This window comes from Kryptolebias marmoratus, linkage group LG20 (genome assembly GCF_001649575.2).
Source record: "Kryptolebias marmoratus isolate JLee-2015 linkage group LG20, ASM164957v2, whole genome shotgun sequence".
Taxonomy (NCBI): Eukaryota; Metazoa; Chordata; class Actinopteri; order Cyprinodontiformes; family Rivulidae; genus Kryptolebias; species Kryptolebias marmoratus.
Window position 1 is genome coordinate 1,878,842 of NC_051449.1, and position 13,114 is coordinate 1,891,955.

The following is a 13,114-nucleotide window of genomic DNA, read 5'->3' on the forward strand; positions in this document are numbered from 1 at the left end:
TCTGGCTGAGCAAACAACTAAAACATGCTGCATAATTACTCAAATCAATGAACACAACCAAACAGAAAAACCTTGAAAAGAGGGACAGACTCATACAAGCTCTAACTAATTCAAAAGCATTGTTGATTTTTCTCATCAACAATTCAAACAGCAGCTTTTTTGTATTTTATTTCCATGCATCAACAGCTCAATGCTATCAGGGTTAGCATTGAAATGATCTCCTGCACCATCAAAACACGGCTAAGCACAAAGTCAATCATCAGGACACAACAGTCAAGGTGGAAATGAAAGAGGACACTGGGGCTAAAGAGTCACTGATAATCGGGAGGGAGAGGCAACATCCCTGCTCGTGATCAGGGATGGCGAGTCTGACCGACCCCGCTCCGGATGCTCCATCAGTCATGCTTCCATCTCCAACTTACCGGAGAGTTGAGGCCCAAAGTTTCCATTCTGAGCCAGACCAGCTGGCTCTGCCCTCCTCCTCCTCCTCAAGGAGAGGTGGGTCAGAAGGCCTGCAGGTGAGGAACAAGAGGGGAGGGAATCTTCCATCAGCTCGTCTCACTTCGGGGTGTCCCTCTCCAGTCTGGAGCCATCAAAACTAAATTCAGCTTTAAAGAATATCAAGGTTACTGAACATTCAGGATGCTGTGGAAGAAATAAACCCTGGAGAGTCTAAGTGTAGAATTTGAGATTAAAACCTTAATTTCTTAAATTCTTTTTTAATCAGAAGACCATGAAATAAGATTTTCAGTAATTGTGCATTGAGAACAAGCATTTAGTCCGATTATCTGACACAACAAGAACCAGCACTGCCATTTGGGCTCAACTTAAATCAGAACTCAACAACCCACCTGGGAGGAACTAAAGGAGCTGAACCAAATTGGAGAAATATATTAGCACAAGCTGTTGTGATAAAAGCTGAAAAAACTTGCTTCTCTGTGTAAACAGAAACGTAGGAGTCTTGCTGCTTCAGGCGGTATCTCACTGCCAACAGTCTCCAGACTTTCATGCCCATCTCTGTTTTGTCAGAGGGTCTCCAACCCATCTGACTGGTCTAAAACAAAACATCTTGGCGGAAGCCGAGGTGGGTAGAACGTGAGCATCAAAACAATGTGCACAGCCTAAACTGAAAGCGGTACGCACAAAAATAAACTATGATTCACAAATATCATATAAGTAGCATCTCAGGGTAAAAAAAAACAAGTCAAATCAGCTTCTGGATGCTTAAAGATAAATAAACAGCCTTCCATGGGAGAACTCAAAATGTACATTTTGTCTGGATTTTAAAAGAGTGGATTAAAATGCAGCTACATGGTGGGCTTCTCTTTAGTTTAATGTTTGTTCTGATTGTTGTTTTTTTTTTAAGTTTTATGGGTTAAAATCATTGCCGCTCGCAAACACTCAGAATTCAGTGAGACTGCAACAAAACCTTTTTGTTTTTTGACACAATTTCAAGCCACCAAATAGCCTCCGACAAGCTGCAGCCCAGTAAGTTACCTCTTTAAAGTTAAAAACAAATCTGCCTCTCAGCCATGTACATACCACCAGGAAATACCTCACATTTATAACATACATTCAATCAAAATCATATTGTAAAAAACACTCCAGTCAATGAGATATATTGTGTCAACAGGACTTTTATTTTTTAAATCTCCTCTGCTCACAAAACCCAGATTCTGTGAAACTACTTGGACTTAATTTTCAAGGGTTTATTATTCACCTTACAGCAGATGAGAGCTCATAAATCTGCCAATAATCAAGGCTTCACTCCAACAGTAAACAGCTATCCATCAAAGCATAAATAAAAATGAACCTTGAGTCGACCATCAGCACTTTCAGAGGAAGCCACACATTAAAGGACAAACTCCAAGGTCTGGGACATATTGGACAGGAGTGGGGACAAACAGGAAGGAGTAAGACCTCAGGCTTTGACTGGGCTGAGTCACTTCGGCTGTAAACCAGTTAAGATTCATGTTTCCTCCTGACGGTTACGGTTATTATAAGACCTGAGTTCAATTAAATTCTTTCACAGCGCTCAGACCAGGCTGCTCACAATTAACAACAAATAATATATTCACAAAACCTGGACTTAATTATGATGACGTATGCTTCATCATTTTAATGTATAATCTCTGTTTACTAGTTGGAAAATCATCACATAAACTGCTTGGAATCAAATCCCTTTAAGAGACTAAACGGAAGAAAACGGATGATCCCCACAAACAGTCATCTGCTGCACTGATTTACTGAAAGAAAATTAACAATTTGGTAAGAAACATGTTTACAAAGAAGTTTTTATTTCCTTTTATGTGTCTATTTTCTTCCTACAAGGCTGACAACACAGACATTTATCACTTCTGGAAGCATTTAACAGATGTGTTCGAATTTAAAGAGTTTTCTGCTGGAGATGAGGCCGGTTTTCTTTTTTTATTTCGTTTTAACAACATCAAGGGCTAACAGGCATATTTTTCAAATTAGGTCCCGTATAACTGCAATCACTTCCATGACAGCCAACTAAAATGTAATTATTTTCCAGTCCAAGCTAATACAACATTTTGGGTTTCTTATTATTGGCTAAATGAGCCAAATAATGTAAATACAATCTTAAAGATTTCCTTTAAAGTGATGTTTTTAGTAATTTGATGTCTTTATTTGTCACTTTAGGACACCGATGGTTTCTAGACGTCAACAGCAGACAGCAGCTTTTAAGTTATTACCCTCCAAGCTCGTCACCTTCAGCCGCAGTTTTTATTTCACTTTCTGAGCATCACTGAGTGCTTTCAGCTGCGGCTTCCTCAGAAACATCATTCTGGATCATTTCAGACTGCAGGGAGCAGTCGCACAGGAAACAGGTGGGGACAAGCCCCGAAGAACAACAGTGTGAGCAGAACCTGCGCCGTCCCGTCTGAGCAGAGACGGTGCCGGATGCTGGCGGGGGGTTCTGTGGGTCTGTCCATCCGTTATCTTCAGAGCTGGACACCAACAGAACCAGCATGAAAACACACCGGCCTCTGCCAGAGCGTTTAGTCACGGCGCCGCCTCGGAGAAAACAAGGTTCTGAGGCCACAGCAGGCCCATTTCTTCTAAACATTCATGGGAAAAGATGGAAATTATCCTCCACCGTGCAGTCGTTTGAAGGCAGTTAAGCCTTTTGAGTTATGCAGAAAATGTTAGAATGGTCAGGTGAGTTTCAGCAGCTAAAAGACAAATATTTATATTTATGAAATACAAGATCAGGCGAAACACGTTTGACTGTTGCAGGGATATTTGTTTCTGTTCATCAAAGTATTTTGTTGATGTTCAGTTCTTTATATGCATCCGAGGTGACTCGACCACGAGCAGAAACGCGTAAATACAGGAGTGAAAACGAGGCTACATTCACAGGTGGTCAGGGATCCATTTATCTGCTTTTTTTAGAGGTCTGAATGCAAATTTATCCACATAAGCTTAACTGAGCTGCACTGTTGGAACCGTTGCTGATAAAAGGACTGTTTTGTCAGAACAAATTAAAACCAAAGTGACATGTAATTGTTTTGAATGTCTCAAAAATCTTTATTATTTTGTAACACTATGTCAATAAATTGCAGATTTTCTAGAATGTATTTACTTTCAGTGCGAGTCTGGAGCTCATATTTTAATAATTGGGTTTTGATAGAAGTAAAATAGAAAACTGAATCATTTAATGTGATCAGAAGTATACAAACAAAACACTGGCTGACAAGATAATAAAAAGCATGTCAGAAGCACCATGATAGGTTCACATAAGAAGCAGGAACCCTGTTAAAACCTGTGTTTAACACGTCACTCCATCTAAACACACTTTACCAGCCAACACCTAAAGTTCACACTAACAAACTTCTAAGACTGAACATTAAGCCCACCCAGCTACTTTGTGTCTGCCAACCAGCACTTTTATTAAAAGCCTCTCAACTCCAAACAGCCGAGAAGAACTTTGAGTACGGCTGCTTTATAGGCAGACGAGCTCAAACGAGCTTTTAAGCTCAGCTGTTCCTCCGAAGCTGGGATTCATGGACCTTCATGGCGTCTCGAAGTGATTCTGAGTCGATCACAAAAAGGGAGAAGTTAAAGAGGACTGTAGTTTAGAAACTACTACTGTGAAATAAACTACTCTGGTGGGAGGTTAAACATCTTCAAGCTGAGATTTCTTGAGAAATTCTGCTTAAATTTAATTTGAATTAAAATTAACTTGGCCTTCTCTACACTAATTTATCCTGTCTACTTTATCTGCTTCATTCTGTGCAGACCTGCAAATTTGGCAAAGAGTTCCAAAAGTTTGGAAAGATCTTCTGGTTTCTGCAGTAAAAGTTGTGCTTTTCAAAGATTTTTCACTGAAAACCACATTTTTCTTTCATTGATTAATTGTAGTTATGGAGCTACAGCTAAAGGCTAGCTGCAGAATTAGTCTTATGCTTCATTAAAAACCATGAAAGCTGACGCATCGGGCACTTTGAGGCGTGTCTAAAAGCTTGAAGGCACTCCCTGATTGATGTAAAGCGACTCGTGCTGCACATTTGAAACAACAGGAAGTGAGTATGTCTTGTTTCCAGAGTCATCTGTACAACTGAACAAAATCCAAGCAGGTGCAGCTGTTTCAAATGTGACAAGAACTCTGAACAAGTAAAGCAGTGGAACCTGCGTCGTAACACTTCCTGCATGATATTCTGAAAATAAAGCGGGTGTCAAGACACACATTCAGCTGGAGTGATGACCAGTCGGTTCGTTACCTGTCTTGTGGCGGTGATGATGGTGGTGGCGGAGGTGGTGCTGCGCAGAAATGTGGACATGCTGGGCCAGTACGTCAGCCAGCCTGCCGCCAGCTGCCCCGCTGCCCCCGCTGCGGGTGGAGGAAGAGGAGGAGGAGGCCGTGGACGAGGTGGTGGTGGTGGACGAGGTGCCTTGGATTGCCCGGCTGATCCAGTGCTCCATCACGATGCTCCCCTCCCGGCTTGACGGGGTTCCTCCGCCATCCTCTTCTTCGCCGTCTCCGCCTACTTCTTCGTCGCCTTCTCCCTGCCCCTCGCCGTCCGAGCCAGAGGAGGTGTCTGAGGAGGAACACGAGCAGGACGGGTTGAAAAGTGTGAAAAAAGACCGTCTTCATCACCTGAAATAACAGAACCTGGATGCTTTTCGTGAAGTTAGAGGATTTAACAACATATTCACAAAAACACAAAGACTCATTGATGCTTTTATGCATCAGTTTATTTCCTGATGTGTTTAAACTCAAAGCAGAGATCGGAGGTGTGTTGTTTCTAAAAGCTAAAGGCTGCATGTTTGTGGAGACGTGTGTGGACATAGATGTGTGATTGTGTGTCTGTGTTTTGCAAGTGATTTCCATTATGCCCACAGCACTGACCCAGTTCTCCCTCACACACACACACACACACACACACAGGTGCTCAGCCTGTCTGTGTGTTATTCTCCCAGGAACTGATGAGGAAGGTCCAACCACAACCAGGAGTGGGTTCAGGTTACTGTAGATCAAATGAAGGGCTGTAGTTTTATCGTTAAAGATTAAAGAACCGAAATGCAACTTTACATTTTAATTTGTAAAGTTACATTTATTTCAACTTCCTGGATAAACTTTGGATTAACTAACGACGAGAGTCTACTTTATCTCATGATAATAATATTACGAAACAGTGCCATCAAGATAATTAGATAATCTATGATAAGAAGAGAGTGAACAAACACCAAATTGAGGCCCTGACTACATTAAATAAGATGTTTTTCCCCCATTTTTTTTATTTATTTGAAAAACAAATCAAATCTTTAGACAGGAACACAAACACTGAAAGAACCACGCTGAGCCAAGGAGTGATGATAAAGTTGACTTTAACAATATGTTAACATTCAGGAGAAGAACATTGCTTTAAACCAAATGTATTTTGCATTTGACATTGTTTATCATTTCCTTTTATTAACTTTTCTGGAATAAACTGAAGTTTATAGGCAACAGAGCAAGGCTGAACCTGTTTAGACCCGTTTGCATGAAAAAACATCATTAAATTCATTATTAAAAACAAATACAGACGTGTTTATAAAGCATTAAGTAGAAAAAATGATAAATCAAAGTACATCTAGATAGATTTAGAGCTAAAATATCTATTTATATACAAAAAAGAGTAAATCCCCAGCTTTAATTAAATGATTCTCTACCTTTTAATGAAGGAAAGTAAATGACCTTGATGACATTTACACGTTAAACCATCATGGGACAGGACCCAGCCTCAACACGTTAACTCCCAGGGTGAACGCTGATGTGCCTGATTGGAAAGTCTGTGTCTCGTTGTCAGCAGGAACCCATCGAGGCCCCAGCGACTAAACACTAACATGTTTTGGAAAACAAGTTTTCGCTAGGCAACTTTGAATGTCAGGAAATAAACACGTCAACATGCCGCTGATGCAAAGCAGTTCTTTATGAACGTGTTTCTTGATGCTGGGAGAAATTGAGAAAATGAAAACCCAACGAGAGCACATCAAAGAACCGCTTCGCTTCGTCTCTGCAGGATACGCCGCAAAACAACAGCTGTCCTGAACTGAACTTCTCATAAATAAATGTTTCTGCATGAACTGTGTGCAGTTAGGAGCGTCACATGGAAGATTTTGGGATCTTAAAGGTTTTGTGCATGTAGAGGGACTGAAATAATCACAGATTAGTTAAATATGTTGCAGGAAAATGTGGTGATAAAAAAACCCAGAGAACAAACAATCTGAACTCTTTGTTTCTTAACTTAAACCACGATAGAGATAAGTGACCCTAACTATTTCTGAGCACAAATAATCTTTTAACAATTTATGACTCCCGCTTTTATTTCTTTTTAACAATTATGCCAAAAAAAACTATTATAAGGATTTATTTTTAAGCATTTTTTGAACTCAAGAACCCCCAAAATGACGGTTTATGACCCACAGCAGTCCTGACATAAACTGTAAATATTACTGCTTTAATTAACTTAAGTACTCAATTAGGTACTTAAGCACGTACTACTATACATTAATATAACATGGTAAAACTTTACTATAATATGGTTGTATAAAATAGTAACTAATGAATTTAAATTGAAACTCATTTTAAACTTTGTGATTTTTTTCTGATTTGTTTCCAAAAAACATCATAATTACTTTTTTTGCTTGGACTCAACTGATTATATGATTCATTCTGGGTACAAATTGGTATATTTTTTTGTTCATTATATGTTCTGCATGCAGAAATTCTCATTTGAAAAGTACCTAAAGCTGTAATACACTTTTAATGTATAAAAATATATAAACTGTCTTTAAAATCCAGAGATGTAGAAAAAGAAAATGTGAGAAAAAGAAGCTAGTTGAGTTAAATACTTCAGTAAATGTAATAAACTGCCTGGTTTAGAATAAACTCGCAGTTGAAAAATACACTTTATTGCCCATTTTATGGGTAAAAAAAGGTCTTTGTACATTTTTACTGCAGAGTTTTAAGTTAATAATGTTTCATGTGAATCTAGGATGTGTGATGAACAAAATACACACAAAAAAACGTTACAACAGCTTAGCGGCCATTTTGAATTTGGTTTTGAATAATTAAAATCGAGCCAACAGTGTTGTATTTTCTTCTTCCTGCTACAAATATTCATAGAAATTAAAACAAAAACAGAGAAGTTTGAACATAGAATTAGTCTCTGTTAACAGAACTCCAGCCAGCCACCATTTCTCACCCAATACTGGGCCGAGCTTTTTTATTTTGTAGCCATTTTTTAACAATAAATGAGCTCATGGATCAGAGTTAATCCTCTGAACACCCAACTAAGAACCATTGTGTCCAAAGCCCGATAAATCTTTCCTTTATCTGAGCTACAGGGGTTTATTGTTGCCTATAAATGGCTAAAAACACATCAGTGAGCCACAGTGTTGCACTCACATAATTATTTATCACCAAAAACAAAAAGTCTCACTTCTGACATCATCCTGGTGTTCTAAATACTCACAAAAACACAAAACGTTTATTACCACTACATTAAATAATACCAGTAAAATTCTCTCCTTCCTCTCCTTAAAAACTAAATCTAAAGTTTCAGATTCAGGAAATTATTGAGGAAATCAGTCAGACCACCAGAATCTGCATGAGATTTAGTAAAATAAGAAAACATCGAACTTGTTCTTTAAATTTAATGAAATTCTCTCACATTCTAGTGTTAATGACAGATATTTTAAAATCCCAAAGCTGGATTTACAATTACAGAAAGTCTCAATGTATTTAGCAAACAATTTAGATTTATTAAGGAATATTTAGAAATATTTATTTTATATTTTGTGCCTCATTAGGAATAGGACCAAATAAAAATCTCTGATATTTTATAGACACTGTGTCTCAGCTTTAATACATCAGTAATAATGATCACTTAGCAGTCATCGGTAATAATTAAAGTTTTATTTACCTGGTGGAGTGTACGCATCCATGGAGGTTTGGACCACGAGCGAGCGCCGCTTTGAAGGCATTGGCACCGCCATCTTTCTTTCTTTATGCTTCGCCAGGGCAGCCTGCACCGCCTCGGTGTGCACATCTGGAGACACACAAACAGTTCATTTTACAGGTTGAGGACAACTTTGTCTCACAGGCTCTTTATTCACAGCACATATTGACCCTAAAAATATGTTTAGGTTAAAAGCGGTGCATGTTGCTCTCTGAGCTTTAACTGTTTCTGGACCTTAATCCAGATCAATCATTTTTCTCCAAACTGAGGTCATTCAAAGACCTTTCAACAGGTTATATAATATTTGTTCATAATCTACAACAGATCTGAAATACTGCTTTCTGTACAAAAATACATCCAGTATAATTTAAACTTGCTGGCTGTTTTCTTTGGTAATTGTTCCTGAGAGCGTCACGCTATGAACACGTTTGATTTAACTGCTGTCAGCTGTGTTACCTCCTAAAAACCAGAGGCTCAGGAAACTTGAGATAAATCTTTGGGAGATGATGCATTACAGACTAAAAGAGTGGATCTTAACATTTTGGCTCACAAGCATTTACAAAAACAACATAAAAGAAAACTAGATTGGTAGCAAATTTGTATTTCATGTCTTTTTCTGCAGTTTTAAGATGATAAATGTTTTGGATTTATTTTGTAAGGCTTTGAAAGTGTCAAATATTTAAATCAATCAGTACTAACACCAGTAATTAGCTTCTAACTCTTTTGTAGTTTAGGTATTTTTATTGCAGGACTTTTACTCTTTATTTTTCCACCTGAACACAGCCAGGCTGATCAAATAAGTGAGGACAGCTGCTGACATTTTTGCTCAAATTTCCACCGTAAAACAGATAATAAATGATCTAGACTGGGTCTACCCAGCTAAATCCTGGGCAGAAAAAGAAAACCGGCAGCAGGACTATTAGCTGACCTTTGTGTTGCAGTGTTTTTATTACACCGAGCACCATGTTCCCATTTACTCACATCCAGTTTACGAACCCAATCATCCCCCGGTTGACAGCAGCTCCCACGAGGCCCTGTGGTTTCCAGCTGGATTAATCTCAGGGAGTGTCGACGAGGACGTTTTGTAAATGAGCGTTTCTCGGAGCGAGATAAAGCACTGAGATTGGACCACAGCTGGGTTTGTTTGAGTGCTGCTTATTGCCAGCAGGTAAACACAACAGCAGGCTGCTGGGCCAATGATGACATAAGTAAGACATTAGCCGGGATGAATGGGGCTCTCAGATGCACGTTTATTCGGCGCGTGCGTGTGGAAAGGAAGTCATTTAAATCTGTTGTCCTGCTGTTGACTCAGTTTAACTGCAAACAGCGAACATGAGTGTGTGTTGCTTCCATTGTTTCCATTTAATGAAAGAAAAGTTTCTTTTTTCAGTTAAACTAAAAACAAAACTCCCAAACAGCAACATAAATGTCAGAGTTCAAAATTTCAACTTGTTTATTCCTTCAGCGACAGCAAAAGTTCATTACTAATCTAAAATATCTTTGGATTTGAAGAGATTTTGTACTCACATTTGAACAGATGACTCCTGAACGACATGCTGCTGAGATTAATTTACCTCATCTACAATCCCTAATAATCCTGGTTTACTTTTTAGTCAGCAAACGAAACCAAACTGAAAAAAATTACTTCTCCAGATCAAAGGCAAACACCAGATTTCTGCTACAAACTAAACTCTGTCAGATAATGCTTACAGAGATGATCTACAGAGTCTCTTTCCTGTATGATGTGGCTCATTGGGTTGTGATTGTTGGAAACTTGTTGGAGACTCAAACTGAGGGAAATTTGCAAATAAATATACAATTTATCGTCGCTGTCATGTTTCAAATATGTTTAAATCGTGTCTCCCTGTTGTTAGCACAGCTCAAAAACTGTATTCTTGGCCGTGCACATTATTTTGTTGCCCACGTCTTAGCACCTCTGCCTGCATTTACCGGAGTACACTTTTGAAATCAAAATATAAGGATTTGAACCAGTTATTTAATAATTATTGTTTATCATTGATGTGATTTTTAGCATTTAGTATTCATACTCTGAGTAACAGGCGAAGATTTATCATCTTATAAGACATTAAGTGTCAGGAACGGGGTGGAAGGAGGCGAACCCTGAGCGCAGACTCATGTTGATAAAAAAAACTAATTTATTTAGAAATAAAAGGCAAACCCAAAACAAAGGCTGACGTGGCAGCAAAACCTAGACTAAATACAAAAAAACATTAACTAACTAAACTAAACTAAACTAAACTAAACCTGAACAGACCTGAGACTAAAGACGAACCACTGGGAGACAAGAAGGCACGAGCAAACAGAACATCAGGGAGACAAGAGTATGACAATGAACCAGCAGCTAGTGAGAGAAGTGACCGGGTTTTTAAAGNGAGGCACAAGGAAGAGACAACTAAATAACAAACAATAAACTCGAACTGAAATATGAAGACAAAACATAATACAAAAACCTTACATCCTAACATTAAGATATAATCTGCATTAAATCTTTGTGGTGTATTTATAATGTATACCAGATTTAACAGCGTGTTGTTACCTGATCTGTATCGTTCGTCTCTGGAGCCAGACGACCGTCTGCGATTGTACCGGGAGGAAGAGGAGGGGGTGACCGGTGTCCTCCTCTCCTGGCCCATGGCTGGATCCATTCCTGAGGGAGAAGATTCAGATTTAAAATTTAGTCTTCATAGGTTTCATATGATTTAACAGCTCAGCAGAGACAATAACTCATGTTTATTTAATGACAAAATAACAACACCACATGACATTTAGTAAAACTCACAAATTGCTTATAATATTGATCACACCTTCAGTATATTAAACAAATTTTAATGTTCTTCATTGTATCTCCAGTAAAGTTTAGATTTGTAAATATGAAGAAAATGGTTAGTTAAGACACTAAAAACATTACAAATTGAATCTATCCTGTGTTTTAGGAACAAACCACCTTTAAAATTCAGAACATGTGCTTCAGTTTAATCAAGCCCTTTTAAAAAGACTCTCCTCTTATTCCAAAACTGATTCTAATGTAATCAAGATTAAAATATATATATATCAGGACTGAAGTGATCCAGTAAAAGTCCTCAATAAACCAGATGTAATCTGGGAAAAAGCAGCAGCTGTGAGATAATTTGGTGCTGATTAGGACAGGAAATATTTGTGGAATTAATGATGAAAGCTGCCGTGAGTTCCTGCCCATCTTAGACACTAAAAACGTCTCATCTATGACACCTAAAGCAAACAAACACCATGACTGCGTAAACCGAAAAGGAACGCAACACATCCAGGAAATTATCAGAGTATTTTATTACAACTATGTTTGTTTTGGCAGTGATTGTTACGGTTTAGTTCCAACACATTTATACTCATGATAGGCTCGTTCAGTGACGTCACTAAGACTGTTTCTGACACGATGGCCAACAATTCGCCGCAAGTTTCCTATGTTTACGTGCATTCAGCATAAAGTTAAGACTCATAGCTGATTGTGTAGATATTACTCTTCAGCAAAAGCTAAGGCAAGCCCATCACACCTCACTAAAGATTGAGTTTTGAGGTTTTAACCTGATCTGTTAGTCACCGGGACACTAAACCTCCAAGCAGTCATCGTCAAACCTCATCCGGCCCACAGAGCAGGACAACGGGACCTCGTTTTTAAGGATTGAGGCAGTCTGGGACATGTGGAGGTGCATTCTGTGGGTTTAGTGTCTGATTGAGGCAGCAGGGGGACCCACATCAAAAAAAGCAATTCATCATCAGGCATGGTGAGCGAGAGACGGGGGACTAGACGTCCACCTGTCCTCAGTCTGTCCTGGATGAACACTGGTGGTATCCCTGACACTTTGTTCATTGGTATTCTTTGGATCCTGTCTGCACACGGCTGGTACCTGTGCTGGCTGCAGACTTTCACCCCAGGTGGATTAAACCTTCAGGATCCCCGACCGCCGAGTCGGGCTCTGTTTGTCAATGAGAGACCCAGCTCCAAGCAAGACGGGCTTTCGTCAGTGATAGATCACTGGCAAATACAATTTTTTATCTTAAAAGACTTCTTCACTGGCCAGTCATTGGATTTTAAGTTTGTGACGGAAACCTGGCAGAGTGTTGGTGAGTCAAGCTCTTCTTGAACTTTTACTCATAGATTGTACCTATTTTAACACAGAAAACTAACGGATGTGATGCAAGATTAGCAGCTGTTTTTATGAAGAAGTGCAGGCTGTTGTTGAGCAATGAGGCAACTATTTTGCTGATTTTAGTGAGAAAATACCCAAGGACATTCTGCTGTCCGAGGTCTAATATAAATGTAGGTCATGTTATTCACTGACATAAGCTGAATGAGACCTATGAACACATTTATCTGCAAATTTTCATTATTTTTCTTTGTTTTCTTGTCATGGTTTGGTATTTTCAGTTTGTTGTGTTTGATTATTGTCTTGTTTCAGTTTAGTTTTCCTGTTCATGTTTGTTGTCATCATTCACCTGTCCTCTGCTCAGTAGTTTTCTGGTTTCCTGTCACACCCATCTCCAGCTGTCTTCACTTCTAATCACACACCTGTTCCCACTTCTCCTCATCACCCTCTGCTTTAAAACTTGGTCTTCCTCTCCACCTCCCTGCCGATTCATTGTTGTTTGTT

At 39.0% G+C, this 13,114-nt stretch overlaps 1 protein-coding gene across 5 annotated transcripts in view; it reads right to left on the minus strand.

The window, feature by feature from the left end:
* LOC108243836 (disco-interacting protein 2 homolog C) overlaps window positions 1-13,114 on the minus strand; it is a 152,732-nt gene that overhangs the window by 43,107 nt on the left and 96,511 nt on the right. For all 5 annotated transcript variants that reach the window (XM_025008909.2, XM_025008908.2, XM_017429523.3 and 2 more), the window contains exons 3-5: window positions 11,026-11,136; window positions 8,433-8,558; window positions 4,746-5,063 (exon numbers count right to left, since the gene is read on the minus strand). In XM_025008909.2, the coding sequence (XP_024864677.1) occupies window positions 4,746-5,063; window positions 8,433-8,558; window positions 11,026-11,136 (555 nt within the window). The remainder of the gene's footprint in view (window positions 1-4,745; window positions 5,064-8,432; window positions 8,559-11,025; window positions 11,137-13,114) is intronic.